The 17,710-nt window shown below is 51.4% G+C and overlaps 4 protein-coding genes across 4 annotated transcripts; 3 read left to right on the forward strand and 1 right to left on the reverse strand.

Moving 5' to 3' along the window:
- Positions 1–254: 254 nt before the first annotated feature.
- Z518_08308 (uncharacterized protein) lies at positions 255–2,766 on the forward strand (the record flags this gene model as incomplete). Its single annotated transcript, XM_013414049.1, has 4 exons — positions 255–293; positions 596–780; positions 833–908; positions 955–2,766. 4 exons carry the CDS (start codon positions 255–257, stop codon positions 2,764–2,766), a joined length of 2,112 nt encoding a protein of 703 aa, XP_013269503.1.
- Positions 2,767–4,258: 1,492 nt separating this feature from the next.
- Z518_08309 (uncharacterized protein) lies at positions 4,259–5,073 on the forward strand (the record flags this gene model as incomplete). The annotated part of the gene is made up of 2 exons (XM_013414050.1): positions 4,259–4,345; positions 4,468–5,073. The coding sequence occupies 2 exons, from the start codon at positions 4,259–4,261 to the stop codon at positions 5,071–5,073; spliced, it is 693 nt and encodes a 230-aa protein (XP_013269504.1).
- A 1,300-nt stretch (positions 5,074–6,373) lies between these two features.
- Z518_08310 (glycine cleavage system T protein) lies at positions 6,374–7,858 on the forward strand (the record flags this gene model as incomplete). Its single annotated transcript, XM_013414051.1, has 1 exon — positions 6,374–7,858. One exon carries the CDS (start codon positions 6,374–6,376, stop codon positions 7,856–7,858), a length of 1,485 nt encoding a protein of 494 aa, XP_013269505.1.
- A 3,029-nt stretch (positions 7,859–10,887) lies between these two features.
- On the reverse strand, positions 10,888–12,126 carry Z518_08311 (uncharacterized protein; the record flags this gene model as incomplete). The annotated part of the gene is made up of 1 exon (XM_013414052.1): positions 10,888–12,126. The coding sequence occupies one exon, from the start codon at positions 12,124–12,126 to the stop codon at positions 10,888–10,890; it is 1,239 nt and encodes a 412-aa protein (XP_013269506.1).
- Between the last annotated feature and the right edge of the window lie 5,584 nt (positions 12,127–17,710).

Below are 17,710 nucleotides of genomic sequence, written 5' to 3' on the forward strand. Positions count from 1 at the left end.
AAAAACTCCGCTTCCGAAAAAGCTTGGCGTGAGCAGACTTCGAATAAACCAGATGGGACAATTATCAGCTGAGCATCGTGGAGGCCGTTGACATTGCTCACGGGTTTACTTTTTTCTCGATTAAATATTGTCCCAGTGCCATGAATGGGTGCTGATCCCCATTGAGCCCAAGAACAAAATCGCCAACGTGGAGGCCGGAAGCAACATTACCGGGATCGTATTGGTATGCCCAGAGGACAACTCGAAGATTCAGAATGTCGTCCGGCCATGGAGACGCAAAGCTCTTTGCAAGGGTGAGTCAGATTTTGGATTCAAGTCCCTCACTTAATGGTTATCGGAAGTCTCCGCTTCAAATACCACGCTTTTGAGCTTTGGTCCCTGCTTCCAGATCAGAAACGGAGACTGCGTCTTTGTCTCGGTCGTTCGCCAGTTTCATGTATGTACTGAATGACGGCGAGGACGGCCCTGGTGTAACTTTTTCTTGGAAAGACGCGCTGCAGATGCGGATCTGGCGAAGCCTACAGCACTCCTAAGATCTTTGCATCAACAGGTCTTGCAGACTGTCCAGAATTGATAGCTCACAGCCCCGACACAGGGAAAGGTTGCGGAATTACGGCAAGAGCTTGCCAATCCGGGAAAAAAAGAAAAGAATCATACCACCAAGAAGAATGCTCTCAAGAAGATTGTTGCCAATATGACAATGAGCAACAACGACATGGTCGCCTTGTTTCCGGATATTGTAGCTTGTATGGAGATCCCCGTCCTTGAAATCAAGAAAATGTGCGTGTGTGAGCTGCTTTAAATCAAAACACGGGGCTAAATTTTCGAACAGGTGTTTCTTGTATCTTCAACACTACGCCCGGATGAAACCAGACATCGCTTTGAGGGCCCTACCAGTCTTACAAGAAGTAAGTTATCCATCATACCGATTGCGGGGCTGTCTGACTTGAGTAGGATATGCAGGACCCGAACCCCTTGGTCCGCGCATTGGCCTTGAGGACGGTTTCATACATTCATGTGAGGGAATTCGTCGAAGGCACAATTAGCCCATTGAAGAAGTTAATGGCAGATCAAGATCCTTATGTACGAAAAACTGCAGCCATCACGGTAGCCAAAGTCTATGATCATGACAAACATCTCATTGAAAGATCGGATCTGATCGATCGACTCAATAGAATGCTGAAGGATGACAATCCAACAGTGGTCGCGAGTGCATTGTCGGCACTACAAGATATTTGGGAGAGGAACGAGAACATCAAATTGACGATTGACTATGCTAGCGCATCGAAAATCATCTCGATCCTCCCCGACTGCAATGAATGGTCTCAGACCTATGTTCTGGAAGCTCTAATCTCGTATGTCCCGACTGAATCGGGAGAAGCACTTTTATTGGCGGATCGGATTGCCTCTCGGCTTTCCCATTCCAATTCGGCGGTTGTGCTGACCTGCATACGGGTAATCATGTACCTGATGAACTATATCTCAGACCGGAAGAAGGTGGAAGAGCTCTCGCGCAAGTTATCGCCGCCCTTGATTACCCTCCTCTCCAAGCCTCCTGAGATACAGTATCTGGCGCTGAGAAATGCCATTCTGATCCTTCAACAAAGACCCGAGGTCCTTCAGAACGACATTCGCGTCTTCTTCTGCAAATACAACGATCCCATCTATGTCAAAGTGACAAAACTCGAGTTGATTTTCATGCTTGCCAACAAAAGCAACATATCCGTCGTGCTCAACGAACTGAGAGAATACGCCACAGAGATTGACGTTCAGTTCGTGCGCAAGGCCGTTCGAGCAATCGGAAAGCTCGCGATCAAGATTGAACCGGCGTCACGACAATGTATCGACACTCTCCTCGACCTTGTCAACGCAAAAATTCCATATATCGTCCAAGAAGCAACGGTGGTTATCAAAAACATCTTCCGAAAATACCCTAATCAATACGAATCCGTCATCTCGACAGTGATTGGCCAGATCGACGAGCTTGACGAGCCCGAAGCGAAGGCGGCGATTATCTGGATCATAGGAGAATACGCCGATCGGATCGATAATGCCGATTCACTGCTCCAGGATTACCTGTCGACCTTCCATGAAGAGCCGACTGAGGTCCAACTGGCGCTGTTGACCGCCACGGTTAAACTCTTCTTGCATCGCCCGACGAAAGGATCTTCAATCGTCCCCCAAGTGCTGAAATGGTGCACGGAAGAAACCGATGACCCGGATCTTCGAGATCGTGGATATATGTACTGGCGACTTTTGTCCACCGACCCAGTGACGGCGAAGAAAGTCGTTATGGGATCCAAACCACCGATCACCGCTGAGAGCGAGAAACTGGATCCCACGACACTCGAAGAGTTGTGCTTGGGTATCGGCACGCTTGCGACCATCTATCTGAAGCCAGTCCAACAAGTTTTCCGCACTGCAAGGTCTCGTCGGCTCCAAGATTCACCTGCATTGCAAAAAAAGAAAGATGATTTGACCCGAGCGCTTGGATCACCGGGAGTGAATCTCGCACATCCCCTGCTACTCAATACCGCGGTCACGACCCCTGGAGGGACACCTGTCCCAGGTCACCAAGCAGCGATTGATGCTGCGGATGAGTACTTCAAGAATTTGAGCCTGAGTGATAATAGTGCAGGGGACATTCTCACTACTCCAACAATGGGCGGTGCGGGAGAAAACCCATATGTTGTGAGCCAGAATGCCCCGCAACAGGTGTTTCATCCGCAGCAAAGCTTTACGCACAGTGGAGACCTCCTGTTGTAGACATTGCTCTGAATAAGGCATAGCGATGGTTTAATGGCGGGCGTGGGGAATACATATCTGGCAAAAATGACTGTCCTAATGTCAACGGATTTTTTTTTTTTTTTGGCCCACTGAAGCGAGTTGCGTCGAATTTCGGTCTAGCTTGGTCCTTGTAGTCATCCGAACAAGTGCCATAGCGTCGGCCGAACCATTTCGCTACTGGTGAATGGGTAATACCGCTGCCTTGTACGCTCGAAGCGTGAAAGCGGACAGCTTTTCCCATTCCCAACGCTGCAAGCTGCAAGCCTACCAAAATCGGAAATAAGATAACAGTCTTCGCCAGCTTTACTGAGAATAGTATTTGTGCAACATCTCAACCTCTCCTTCTCCGAACGTCCGCCTGCTCGTTCATAGGTCCACCTCGATGGCCTTACGGAGTTTGGTGCAGTAGAAGATTTTGTGCGCGACTGTGAAGATAAGTACGATCACGACGCCGATCATGTATTGGAAGAAGTTCTCGACGGAGGCTGTAAAGGTTCCCTATTCCTCGAAATGTCATTGTTACCCTCGCCAGGGGAAAAACTCACCAGAGGATATAATCCGATGTATATATACAGCAGACGAGCAGCAGAACACTGCATAAGAACAACCATATCGCAGGAACGGGCCACGCCCAGGCTCGCCAGGCGAAGATCTCGGTGAAGAGAGTATCGTTTTGCGCCTCCAGGGCCGCGTGAAAGCGCCAGGAACTGATCGAAATAACCAGCCAGACGATGAAGAAGGACGACGATGTGATCGACATCAACTCCGCTGAGAATAGTGACCGCTGGGAAGTCCCGTCTGCCATGGTGCGGGGATTATGGGGGCCACACCGGTGTAGTAGCACATAGTGGACCCCATGGGGAGTGGTGGTAGAGATGAGATGGCCAAAGCGCGAAGAAACATGGAACAAGATAACATGATGAAATAGCGTAGCCGTCGTTACTCGCGGCATGGCCTTGGAGCCTAGGTGCGCTGTGTTGATACAAACGAAACGCAGAGCCTTGACCAATACTTGATAATGCCTGAAGAGCGCTTGTCTTCGTGTAGATCTGCAGAACAAAATTTTCGATTATAATGCCAAAGAAAAGGTTACCCAGCTCCACGGTTTTTTGGGGGGTTTATTTTCGAGGCGTTATGCAGCTCGAGTCGAATTGATGCGGAATGATGACAAGGCGCCACTTTCCCCCTAAACGACACTCATCTCCATGTATCACTAGGCTGACTTGTAGGGTATGTTTGCAATCACAACAGCATTGAAGACGCCCTTGTTCACTATTCTTGAGTCAGGACAAAGTTTTCGACGTCATTCCTGACTCGCGTGCCGCAAGGTGTCGACTTTGCACACAATTAACAGAGGGGCATGCGCCAGAAAGTGAACATAAATCATCCCCCGCCTCGAAAAACCCCCTAAACCACCTTCGCATCCTCATGAACACAATAAACAGCTGACGAACAACCAATACGCACGGCCATGGTCTCCCTCCTCGTTACTGTCTTCCTGATCCAACTAGTCTGCCACCTCGTTTTGACCATCGGCTCCAAACCCATCAATGACTTGGTATGTCTTCCCCGAACTCCTTGCCATATGCACGGTTTGTTCTCTTTACCGCAATCGTTATTACTGACATTGGCCTCTGCGTTTGACAGCTATGGCAAATATACTGCCGCCTTTCCCTCCAGTCCTCACGAGACATTCAAGAACAAAGCCGCCTTCGTCGGGAAGTCGTCCGCTTAAAACGAGAAATGAACGCCGTGAGTGCCCAGGATGAATTCTCCAAGTGGGCAAAAATAAGACGACAACATGACAAAGCCTTGGACGAGCATGATAAGAAAGGTAAAAGAGCTTCTTCCACTTTACAAGCCAGATGTGCACTTCCTAGGGAAATGGTGGTTTTTATGTCATCTTACAGAAGTGAGATGCTGATCGGTTCTACCAATGCAGCGGCCGTGGTCTCTTCATCTCGAGCATCCTTCGACACCAAAGCAACCGCGATCCGGTGGACATGTACAAGCGGCCTCAGGTTCGCGATCCAGTTTTGGCACGCGAAGACCCCAGTCTTCACATACCCGCGCGGTTGGTTTCCGTGGTATATTGAATGGATACTCGGGTTCCCCAGGTGTCCATATGGAGGCGTCAGCATTAATGTCTGGAGCACCGCGTGCGGCACGGTCATTGCACTCGTGGGGGATGTGGTCGTCTACGCGATACAATACTCGCAACAAAGGCAGGGTGGACCGAAGCAAAAGGTCAAGATGCCTATCTCGGCTTCAGGGAAGAGTGAATGAGAGTTCTCCGTCAGACGAATGCGTGTGTACAAAGTCGAACGAAAATTGCTGTGGTGGTGACCGACGCCGAGACTCAAGGCATGAGGCTTTGACCATTCATCAGAGATATTCAATCATTTCTCGTCACGGACCAACCATGCTCGTTTCGAGACCAGGGAGGTCTACGTGCTTGACTCTATTTGATTGAAGTGTCATCATTTGAAAACCACGTCCTCGGCCTTCCGGTGTTGGTACTCCTCTCCATCATTTCCATTGCACTTGTCTCTTTCTTTTGGCCATTGCATTGCATTCCAAACGAGTCCGGTCCCTTCGACAGGACATCTGCGACCTTGACTACTCAAGATTGCCGCTTTGCCATAAGCTACAGACCCAAAAAGAGGATGTAATGGTGCTCCGCGCCTCAAGAATAAGCCCCGTCGAGTTCCTCGCTCGCCAGTTTTCTTGCCGAAGCAAGGAAACAGTCGAAAGAGTAATCGCATAACTGTAGGCATGTGACGAATTGCGCAACCTCCAAAAACCAACTCTTGCACTCTCTGACGACACACTACCCTGATCGACTCCCAGTGTGGAACCCTCATCATCTCTTCCCTTCAGTTCTTCCCAGGCCATATTCCCCAGTCTTCCGCATCAAGACATCTAGTCGAAACCCTGGGGACGGACTCATATCTTCATCCATCCAGACACCTATCCGCATCGTACAGAGGGAACAGATCAGGAAAAGCCGGCCGGGAATACAAACGACGAGGAGGTCGGAGATCAAATCATGGCAGGATGTCAGAGAAGAGCGGGAGGCAGAAAATAGCCGCAGTGAAAATGCTTTTATGGCGGCGCCTCTCGGCAAGTCCTAACGTTCTTTTCATTCGAAAAGGTAGGGTGGTCCGGGGACTTTCTCCCAAAGCTTAGTTTTCCTCCCGCTGAGAAGAAAACAAAGGTATGCAAAGAAAAAGAAAACTTGAACCTTTTCCAAGTCCTGTTTCTCTGCTATGCGTGAGCTTCGAATGCGATTCTTTGAGCGCGGAGACCATAGCATAGGGAAAAGAAAGATGAAGGTTGAACCTTTCGGGAAGAATAACAAGGGCCAAGTCAGACTAGTCCTCTTTTGGAAAGTAGCCCTTTAACATCCATTCTGCCTCCTCCGCTCTTCCATTCATCACAGAGAATCCAAATATTTGGGAAATCAATTGTTGAAGGATAGAAGTGAGGGCTGAACTGGGATCTTCATGAGGCTGCCGAACCCGTTGTGAATCCCGTTTCTCCGAAGACGAATTGGGGGTTTCCCCAACCGATAACTTGTAAAGCAATGCCTTTTTTTCGAAGTCCAAAGCCTTTTCTGGCCGTGACGTCTCAGGCCGGCAGGAATGCATCACTCTCATCCAGAAGGGACTTGAGCATCTTCGCCATTCACACTCCATCATCAAGCTCATCATATCGCTCGACAGCTCAATGTCGTCAATCACTCCGACACAAGAAGCTGATATCAACATGTTCATCACCGTCACGCCAATCACGCTCACTGTCCACACTCCTTCAACGCCGCTATGCATCAACAAAACCACCAAGCGACCTCAAACACACGCCATTGTACAACCTGCACACCTCCCTCGGTGCCAAAATGGTTCCCTTCGCCAACTTCTCCATGCCCCTCGAATACCCGGACCAGTCGCATCGAGACTCGCACCTGTGGACGCGGTCGCACGCGTCATTATTCGACGTGTCGCACATGGTACAGCATAAGCTGTCCGGAGATTTGGCAGAGGAATTCCTGATGACTGTCACACCCTCGGCGATTAATGAGATCGAGAAACACCACTCGACGCTGTCGTGTCTGTTAAACAAGCAGGGCGGGATCGTCGACGATACGGTCATCACACGGATTGGGAAAGACAGTTTCTACTTCGTGACCAACGCGGGACGTCGCGATGAAGACCTGGCTTTCATTCAAGCCGAGATGGACGAGTTCCTCAAGGGCAAGGGTGCGTCCTCGGCCAAGATCATTTGGCACGTGCTGGATCACCATGCCCTGCTGGCATTGCAAGGGCCCGAGTCGGCGTCTGTGCTGCAATCTCTCATCTTTAACGACACCGAGGACGAGACCCTGGACACGTCCCTGGATACTCTCTACTTCGGGACGAGCAGGTGGCTGCAATTGGCGCTGCCAAATGGAATGAATACGCCTTCCCTGCTCATCAGTCGGACAGGCTACACTGGGGAAGACGGGTTTGAAATCTCCATTCCCCCGGAAAATGGCGATGCCGCGGACCTGGCAACTTCAATCGCAAAAGCTCTGACGGCTGACAGTTCGAAAGTCCGGTGGGCCGGCCTGGGGACGCGAGATTCGCTCCGCCTTGAAGCTGGTATGTGTCTCTATGGCCACGACCTCAATGACCAGCTCACCCCTCCCATGGCTGCGCTAGGGTGGTTGGTGGGCAAGTCACGCCGATCGGATAACCTCAGCCCTCCGTTCAATGGACATGAAATCATCAACAAACAATTTGCTTCCCCCAAGACAATGACCGAGCGGAGGGTTGGGTTCACGATTGAAAGAGGTCCGGCGGCGCGGGAAGGAGCGGAGATCGTCGACCCAGGAAATGACAATCAGGTCATCGGGCACATTACCTCCGGTTGTCCTAGTCCCAGTTTGGACGGACAGAACATTGCAATGGGGTACATCAAGAATGGCTTCCATAAAAAGGGAACCAAAGTTGGGATCAAAGTTCGGAAGAATATCCGGCAGGCAGAGGTGGCAAAGATGCCATTTGTGGAGAACAAATTTTATCGACCATGACCCGGGGGTAAGACTGAAACCGGAGAATAAGAGTCGTTGCATCTGGCGGCTCGTCGATGGAATCTGGTCAATTTCGACGGCTGTGAAATATGCCGTTGAATTTTTTTTTTTTTTTTTTTTTTTTTTTTTTCCTCTTCCTAAAGCTCCACCCTTTCCCTGTCAAGGGGGCTATTGAGCTTGACAGGCAAGGTCACAGGGAGCACTGCAATCGATTAGGCTGGCATTGGCGCACAGGGGGACAATTAGCAATGAGATCTTTGACTGTGTAGAAATCTGATGGTGCCCAATCACCCAGCTTCTTCTAATGTGATATCTCGATCCTCCCCATCCTGGTCACGTCTTGATTCGACTTGTTAGGCAACTGCCGGATTAATGCTCTCGACTCAAATCTGCAACTCGCTTCGATGTTCCCAGATCACTGTGGTCTCCGCAGGTGTGAGTGCATACACAGCTGCGTGGTCTTTGAGACAAGTGACACGCTCGAGAATGAATCTGTCTCTTTCTGGCCCGGACCCCATCCGCCGCCGCCAGGCCGCCAAGCTCAGATCCGCGAATTAGCAGCGAAGTTCGGGCTGTTTTATTTAGCTTGGGAGTGCTGGGCGGGAGATGGTGGCGCCAGTGGGAGAGGCTAACGTTAGCTTATGGGGCAAGTCTCTCCCGCCTGGAGCGGATGGCGCCTATGTCGCCTCCCACGCGAACTGTAGCTCAAATGTCTTAGGTGCGCCTCCAGTGCCAAATTTGACGACATGTCGGCAACCTGATCAAGCTTCAGCACGATTGACAGTGAGAAAATGCCCATATGTGCCGATATGACTTGATTGGACAATTACCCTTTGACATCGGAGGAATGTAGTCCAGCCTCAATCACATTTGGAAGGAATCGCTCGAAGACTGGGGCGAGTTGTCCCCAGACGCACGGACCATGTTGTTCTCGAGTGGTGGTCGACTTTCGGGCCATTCGACATGTCCTTTGCGACAAAGAACACAGATGCATGTGATCCGTGCTGGTCATTGGTAGGCCGTTCGCTTAGGTCTCTAGAGTATGGATACCAGCTGTTAGTTCTTGCTTCAAGCAAGAAATACCTGCGCCAATGAAAAATCACGAGATGAGAAAGGGGAACTTGAACAAAATGTGCATGACCCAGACAGAAGCAAGCTGCTCGACTTGCAGTAGCGGCATTTTTGTGCTTTCATCCCCCCTTCTTTGAGATTTGCCGGTCAGGCTGTCGTCCCTGCCTGCAGTTGACCTCTGCCTAGGAGAGAGATCGGCTGTTAGGATTCCTCCATAGAGGTGACGGTGGTTTGTGCAAATTTTCTATAATTATCGAGGTGACAGAAATAAGCGCTACTGGGGAGAAGGATGTATTGAGAACTCCTGTTGAAAAGTGCCGACTCGAGAGGCAGCCAGAGGGTTTGCCAATTTGACTAACAAAACAAGAAAATTATCGAGCTAGGGAGAAGTCGATGTCAAAGTTGGCAGATTAATCGAATCGATACAGGCATACAGACAGCAGAGGTAAATCAACACAGGGCCCGACCAGTCTTGATGCGACATGCTGGTGGTGAGTTCACATATGCCCTCTACCCAGCTGGATGTGACCTTAGCTCCCTCTTTTTGGCGCATGCATACAGTAGCTGCTTGGCCCCTGTCCCGGATTATGCCCTCGATGAAGACCAACATTGGTGACGTAGTCGGTTGCTGGAGCGTGTCTGCATTCCGCCATTGCCCATTCTGAACCTGTAGACTGGATATGGCCCCCTGGACAATGTGCCGTTCTTCGTGGTGGAGAAACGTGCTCTTTACATTCCCTGTCTGCCGTGGACAGCTGTCGAGCGCTCTGGCTCCTCTTGAGAGCACTTCTGTCCGGCTGTTGCCGGGGTTGACTCGAGACACTCGTTTGTCCGCCCTTCTTTCTCATACCAACTTCTGGCGGAGGGAGGACGCTAGCACGCAGAGGCGGGCTGGATAGAATCGAATAGGGTATAGAAAGTAGTAGGGACGAATTAAAGACAGAGTTAGTGAAGATGGGGTCATGGTTTCTGCCACACGTACGTTGCGCATCCTGCTGGGCACACCTGAGGCTGATCTGCGCAGAAGAAATAGCAAATATAGCAGTCTGGAGAAGGAGGTTGCGCCCGAGGCTATGTCGAGTCCGAGTCCTTTACAAGATCCAGGTCCAAATCTCAATTCCAATTTCTAATCCGTCCTCATAACAGGTTTTGACCTTCTCCCATGCCCATCCTGTCAATGTTCTAGGTCACGTACCCCCCTATCCTTGCAAGCGCCCGAACCAGCACCACGTCCCAGTTAGTCAGCGTCGGGAAGCCATTTCCCTCCTCTGCATCGACATCCCACAAGATCCCGTCTTGTCTCTCACACTCTCCACTATGTGCCCTTGCCGGGAGTGTGGATAGTAGCCACCAGCCAAGACATTAATTGACCCATATCTTGGAAGGAAACTCCGTTGCTAACGAAATGTAAATGTAAGTTATGTGTCTGTCATATCATCGTGTCACGCCATGCTCATGCTCATGCTTATGCCCACAACCATGCTCTTTCAAAGTTTCCCTGTGGTCTGATCGGACCTGGAAGAGATCCTACCCGGCCGATGGTCCAACTAGACCAAGTCCTCGCAACGCCCTATAGCCGTGCCCGGAGTCGTACCCGTAGTTTCCTTATTTTTCCCGAGTCACAAGTCCTAATACTCCATCGTGACTCGCATGCTTGTGAATGGTGGTATTAACCCAAACGAATGAGTCCTATCGTTCTCATTTCCGCTGCCCTCAAACTTGCTTTGCGCCGTGTACCGTCTCAATGAAATGGGGGGTATCTCTAGAACACTGGTTTCCATTCCCGACCGACCGGTGTGTCTCCCTTTACCCTTGTGCAATATGTTTCTAGAAATGTCGAATTAAGGAAATAGGACAGTGTCGTTATCGTTAAGAAAAACATCACGTCCAGTGCAAATATGATTTTGGCCGGTCTTCCACAGTCTGTGGTGCCGGTGGTCGCGCGCCGACTTGCATCATCATGATGCGCACAACAGCTTCGAATATCGCATTGCTGAAAAGGCGGAGAGAGACGTCATGCTGTCCGTAAACGGGGCCGGATGATGCACGCGCAGTTGCTCGTCCTCGTCGTCCTCATAAGACCTCTTTCGATTCGTGTTATGTCGGTCGACGTAGAGTAGTGCCTCTTCACCGCCTTCCGACAGCGGTGTCAAGACAGATTGCTCGGATAAATCGACTTCTGTTGGTGTTCCGGTCAAGGTGCTGGAAGAAGCCAAACTGGCCGGCGAAAATCCCGCTTTCGCTGTCTGGCGATAGGTGGATCCGCCGAAATGACCACCTTGTTGACGGCTGCCCATCCAGTCAATTGACGAGTGGCCGTATCCGCAGGATGGGAGGCTGCCGTGGTGCGCATCTCCCCCGGCACCTGTCCCTCGATCGGGATCCATGCTGGCTTGGCTGTCTCGTCTCCCATTGTCTTTGTAATGACCTGGAGACCGGCCGCGCACCACCATTTGGTCCGACTCCTTGGTTGCGATTACCACCCAGCGCTCATCGCCTGGTGACCTGGCGACGTTAACAGATAGCTCCACCACCACTAAGAAATATTGTTGCTGTGCCCGACGTTTCCCGTTGTTAGCTGTAGCTTTTTGGAACTGGATTCTCTCGAAGGTGTATGTTGTGGGGATTGAGTTAGCGCCATGGTTGTCATGGCCTCCAAAGCTTCCCATCATCGCGGGGGAAATTGGCTGTGACGCCTCATACAAAGGTGTGGCGTTCGGAAACATACCACTGGCACCCAGAGCGTGATTAGGTGTTGGGGAGATAAGTTGCCTTCCAGGCACAGTCTCTGTTGCCTTGTCCCGCTTGGGAGTGTGCTGGACAAGGCCGCGGCTTTCGCTCTCACCGTTACTGCCAATGGCAGTCTTTGCAGATATAGAGACAGCAAATTGATGGATCGGTTCGTCTTGACCGTTTCTGCTGAGATAGTATGGTCCATCCCCCAAATGATTCTTGAACGCAAAGGAGCAGGAAACTGCAAAGTAATTTCGTCGGTAACAAGTCCACTTGTGGTCCACCTGGAAGAAGCCCTTCTGTATGCTGGCCGAAATTTCCGGCAGCACCTGCTGGTTTCGTGCCGTAAAAACAGGCTGAGTGATTGCAGTATCGCCAAATGGCGGCCCATCTGGCCGAGGAGGGTTCGTGCTGTCTTGGAAAGAAGCAGGCATATTATGTCCCGAATATGAAGCATCTAACATGGAAAAAGGATGGGCAACACTGTTGCGGTGATGGCTGCCAGGCGTACACCTGAGCGGCTGATGATGGAACAGCCCCGGACTTACAGAGGAATGCCCGTGGGGTTGATAGGAGTGTGGTAATTTATCCACCAGGGACCTATTGCTTAGCAACGCAGTCCCAATTCCGTTCACTGAATTGTAGCTCAAGGGAGGTGACAGAGGTGGAGGGCTGCGCCACAGAACTCAGCAACGATTACAATGACGTCGATTGAAAGGGATTTGCGAAGTCGAGACTTACAATCGGGAGCGGTCCATGACAGTCATTGACGATCCAGTCCAGTTGGACGAGAGAATCGACGGGGGTGCGCTCGAAAGATGGGCTGCAGCGCCTGCATCGCTGGGGAACGGTTTAGGAAGCGTTGTATAGACAATTGAAGACGTCGTCGGATGAGCACTCGCACTCGCGGATCCAGTCGTGGAGTCGGGCGGGCTCAGCAGCAACTGCGAGTTCGAGTGATACCTGCAAAGTCCATCTCATGCGTCAGTACGACGAGAAAGAGGTGGAGGAGCTCTCAACGAGGTTATATGCGAAACCTTGTAAATATGACGGTTGGGTCATGCAGAGAGAGAAGCCAGCGCATCTAGAGGGAAGACAAAGCTCATCCGCCGCCTGTCCCAGCCGTCTACAGGCTTTGCAGACTGGACGAGGCCGTGCGCAGATGCCCAATGTTCAAAGCTCCAGGCCTTCGTGCTGGAAAAGCACCCGTTATAGAAGCACCTCATTGGACATGACGGAGAGACATCAGCCAACGAGGGAAAGGAACTTTGGATACTCACTGTGTATCGTTCAATAGTGAGTTCCCATTGAATTCAAGACCGGGATTCGCTGGCTGCGCTACTCCTGGCCCGGAAGCACCATTCGTCAAAGTATTCTGCTGCCTTCGGCTCGAGAATGAAAACTCATGGGCAGAGTAGGATGGATTTGAAAAGGAACGCTCCTGGCCGAGGTATTTGGATTCAGATGTGATCGGAAAGTCGAATGGTGAGGAATGCTGAAGCAATGCTGCACGCAAGGTCAGTAGCCAGTAGATAGGAAAAGAGTGCCCAGGGGGTAGGATTTGATAAAGGAAAAGAAGCCTGGCACAAGGCCATGCATTTCGGCTGGGACAAGAGGGGGCCCTCCGTTCACAATGGCCAATTGAGCACCGATTTGGCAGGAAATGTAGGACGCGCGGGGCATCCTGGTCAGCCAACAGCGGTGGCAGCCGCGCCGCGCGAGATTGGCAGAGCGTGAGCACGTAGCATGTCGATGCCAGATTGCCGAGCCGTGATGCGGTGTGTCGGGGTCAACCTCAACATGGACACAAAAGATAACAGAGAGGCAAGACGTGCAGATGTACATGCTTGACACAGTACGTACTGGGATCCATGCTGTCGCCCAAAACTCGGAGCTGAGCCTTGACAAGGCTGAATCAGCATGGGGGGGGGGGGGGGCTTTTAGAGTTTTCCTCAAGCCGCACGGTCCAGAGCGGATCAGGACCTGTCTCTTTCGGCGGTCCTAGGGTCGAGCTCTGCGTAGCCCGTGGGCTAGTCAAGTTTGTTTCTCGGATGTGACTGACAGGCCTGAAGCAAATGCGGCGCTCGGGTTGCTAGGCCCGAATACACCAAGTCTTCTACAGGGGAGGCCTACCAATAGCAACGCCTCTGGATATGTGGTTGCTACTCCACAAAAATCACTCAGGGATAATGCGCCTGCTGGAGGTCAGCTTAGGGCAGGTCCATGATGTGGCAGAGCCGTTGATGACTTCGGTCGCATTCTCAACCAGAGAGCCATTGAGAACACGGAGGAAGTGAGTGGTAAACTTACCAAGAACAACGAAACAGCCTGTTTTGTCTCAAAGGAGCTCGGTCTCGAGGCTCGCGCTCTTATTCGTCAGTGACCGTTTCCATCAAATGGCGATCAAGGACCGTCGCACTGATTTACCTTCTCTAGGAATATCACAGTCTGTAATTCTGAATTTGCTTTCATCCGACGCTTTCCAATGAAACACGAAGTCCGATTCTCTGTGTGTCCGATTGTTAACGATTGCCTTGATCAAGCCTCATTCGTGGAGGCTGCGCCGCGTACACAATCCAGCAGGTAACGAGGGAGAGCAGTCACCTTGCCGTCGATAATTCCCACACAGCGCCGGTAAACGCCCCCGAAATCGAAAGTCAGAGGGAGAGGGAGTGTAAAATCTGATTCTTGGACAGGATGGGATCGCCACAATGTGAACAACAGCGGTGATAGGAGCAAGGACACAAGATATGATCAGAATGACAAGATCGTTTTTGACAAGAAATAAATAAGCATTCAGAAAGGAAGAGAGGCTCTTTGGACAATCGAAAGGATTGAAAAGTATTCAAATGAGCGCGCGCATCCAGCTGTCGACATCAAGTTAAGGGGGTTCCACACCAGCATTTGACCCTTTCCTCGCCCAAGTTGGGCAGGCCGGGATCGCAATTCAGAACATCCCGATCGAATATTGAAATGACTCGTTCAGCCATCGTGGCGGTCATCAGGTCTTGCATCTGACCACCAGCCTTCGGTGAGGATGGGAGGATGAACCGGATGTTGTTTGCAATGACCATTCCAAGGACGGCCGCATATCCAGAGGCCAATGAGTGTCCCAGGACGTGATATCCGAGCCTTGAGACTGCACAATTGTGCTGCAGCCGGCCTTCTTCAGCAGCTCCAGCTTCAGACTAAAAATTGCCACCATACTGCTTGGCCATCGTATCATTACCTTAGCGGGCGAAAAGAAGAAAGATTTGGAAGAAACGAATCCATTCGGACTGAGATGCAGGAACAAAGAATGCACTCAAGCATGGGGCCTTGCAGAGCGCTGTTTCAGCTGAATCCCGCCACAACTGGAGGGCGTTGACCATGGACCATGACTGAAATAGATCATTCTGCATGTGGCTGGAAAGGAAGGCCAGCTGGGTTGTGACCATCAGGCCAAAAAGAGCGCCTTTGCTCTACGACCTACCCTGGAAGCCTTTGTTCGCATCCTGAAATGAGATTCAATGAGCATCGTGTGGTGCTGTTGGATATGCTCTCCAAAGGAACTGCTCGGGAATAGGCGAAGTTAAGCCGGTCCAGCGCCTCAAGAGACAGTGATTCGTTGTGGAAACGGGCCCGAACAGCATTGGCATTCACGACGAAGCATGGAGGATGAGTTCGAATGGAATCGAGTGCGGGAAGCCGTCTGACGGTGGACAGCTAGTCGGCCAACTTGCGAACAGGCCAATGACTACAAAGCATGGTCAGGGGGATGCTGGTTCAGTCTGTCGAAGAGCTCCTGTAGTCCGCGGCAATACTCAGACGAGAAGGGAATGTTCCGACTAGCAAGGCGTTGTCCAGGTTTAGTCTGCCAAAGAGCAGTGGAAACGGACGCTATGTTGTTCGATAGGCTTTTTGTCGGGAGCATAGCTACCACAGCGCGACCGGTCTGGAACATGAAGGCGTCCAACCATTCTCCGCGAACCGAACGCAGTCCCTGTTGGCAAGCCCGACCGACTAACGTGATACCCGATTTGGAAGAGCAGAAAGAGCGGCATGGAGCTGGTTTGGAGCAGGACACGATGGGCCATTGGATGCTGGGTCGACCGTTTCAAAGGGGCGGCGGGCCGTGGCCTACGCTGTCACCTGCAATGCAAGTATGTCGTGCACAGCGGCGGAAGAGGCGGCATGCTGGTTTTGAATCGAACGGGGTTGCATGACGGAGCTGCGTGGTCGTAGTGGTGGTCAAGGACGGCCGAAAACAGGCCCGATTTGGCGTCGAGGAATCGCCGAATGAGGGTGTTCCGGCGGAAAACGATGAGAGGAATGGAGAGGAGCACCAGCGGGAGGTGTAGCTGGAGCAAATGTTGACAATGAGGCGATGGTGAAAGATCGTGGACCATGGACACTGAATGTGTCGACGAGGTGATGAGAGGTGAAGTGAAGGGAGGAAATTGTGTGGAGGAATGAAGCTTTTGATCTGCATCAATCACGACGGCTATGACAATGTCAATGATCGCGAGTGCGACTGTTCTCAGTCCGTGCACTTGTCCTTGTCGAGTATCAGCCAACATCTTCCCTTCCCTCTCCCGACCTCTGTCTACATACTCGACACCCTTCGTCCTGTACAGAATTTGGAACCCGACACCCAGCTCGAACAACCGCAACGACCACCAAAGCCACTGCCCTCCTTCTCACCGGTCCTGCACCTCCTCCACATTGTTGTCTACCTTGGAGGCGCATTCAACGGCATCATCCACACGCCCTCCCCTTGTCTCCCTCCGATCCGCCCTGGTTTGGACACTCTAGCGGTCACGCCTCCTGGTGTCAAACTCTTCCGTGCCTAAGAATATCGAATTTCAGAGTTTCCCCACCACCATTGCGGATTGCTCTGTTCCTTCGATTGTCGACGCTCCTTTACGAGCCCTTTGCACATCTCTCCACGTCTTGACACCCTTCTCCAACCAGAATAATCCACTCGGCCTCGATCTTCCTTATTGCACGACTCATTTCTCGCAGCTAAAAAAGGGGACCTTCCTTTCAAAATACTGAATGCTTGGCTTACGTGCGTTGGCGGGCTTATATTTCAGCCATACCATGTCCTTGCCAACGACAGTCGGCCCATAGACAGGAGTTGCTGTCATGCGCGACATAGCTGGTGTTGGACGCACTGCAAATCGGTGCAGAAATAATCCAACCATTCGAGCTTCTTCCTATGGATGCCTACTTTTCAAGAAGCTTGTGATGAAAGATTTCGTTCAGCCTCATCTCCCAAACCTGAAATTGGTCCTGAGAGTGTTCGGCTTTTGTGGGCTTTTGTGGGCCTGACAAATCCTACGATCTTGACAGGTTGCTCCATGACTGCCCTTTTGCGGCTTGCACTACCAGTTCGTCTTTGATTTCGGCATTGGTGTGACAATAATGTCGGCAGTCCTGGATCTTCCAATGGAGTCGACCGAATGATGATGCGAAGGCCACTTTCATGACCCCGATTCGCCTTTTTCTTTGTTCCCCCGGATGTCACGGGCACCTTGATTTGGAATCGTTCTAGATGTCGATATTGGTCCTCGCGGTGTGGTTGACTCACATTGTGATCGTTGGTGAATGATCCTGAGCAAGGCCGAGCGTGTCTCCAGGCTGTGTCTGTCCAATCGTTCCGGTCGCTTCTGGCCTCAAAAGCCGTTTCCTCCGGCTTGTGTCTCCCCGACGCAGGGTCCAAAGCAGAGACCGAGGACTGTGCGAAATGTTTGGTTCATGATCATGAGAGAACCGCCCTTTTGAAAGACCCGTCGGGCGCTGGCAGTCCTGGATTACTTTGCCTCATCGGGGCATTTTGATCTCAACTGGTGTTGACAACAAGTGACGTTTATGCCCTTGGTTCTCATATGCCAGGTCTCTTATTTCTCGGCTCCTCTCGATCCTAGACCTGTGAGGTTTCTCACCGCTTAACCGGCTGGGTTGCAAGGGCAATGTGGACCCGGAGGGCTGAGCTGTTTTCGTGCAAAGCTGACGGTCTATACTATTTCTGAGAGATCGGTGGAAATTTGTTTCCTCCGGAGCAAT

Source organism: Rhinocladiella mackenziei (assembly GCF_000835555.1).
Source record: "Rhinocladiella mackenziei CBS 650.93 unplaced genomic scaffold supercont1.6, whole genome shotgun sequence".
In the NCBI taxonomy this organism is placed as follows: Eukaryota; Fungi; Ascomycota; class Eurotiomycetes; order Chaetothyriales; family Herpotrichiellaceae; genus Rhinocladiella; species Rhinocladiella mackenziei.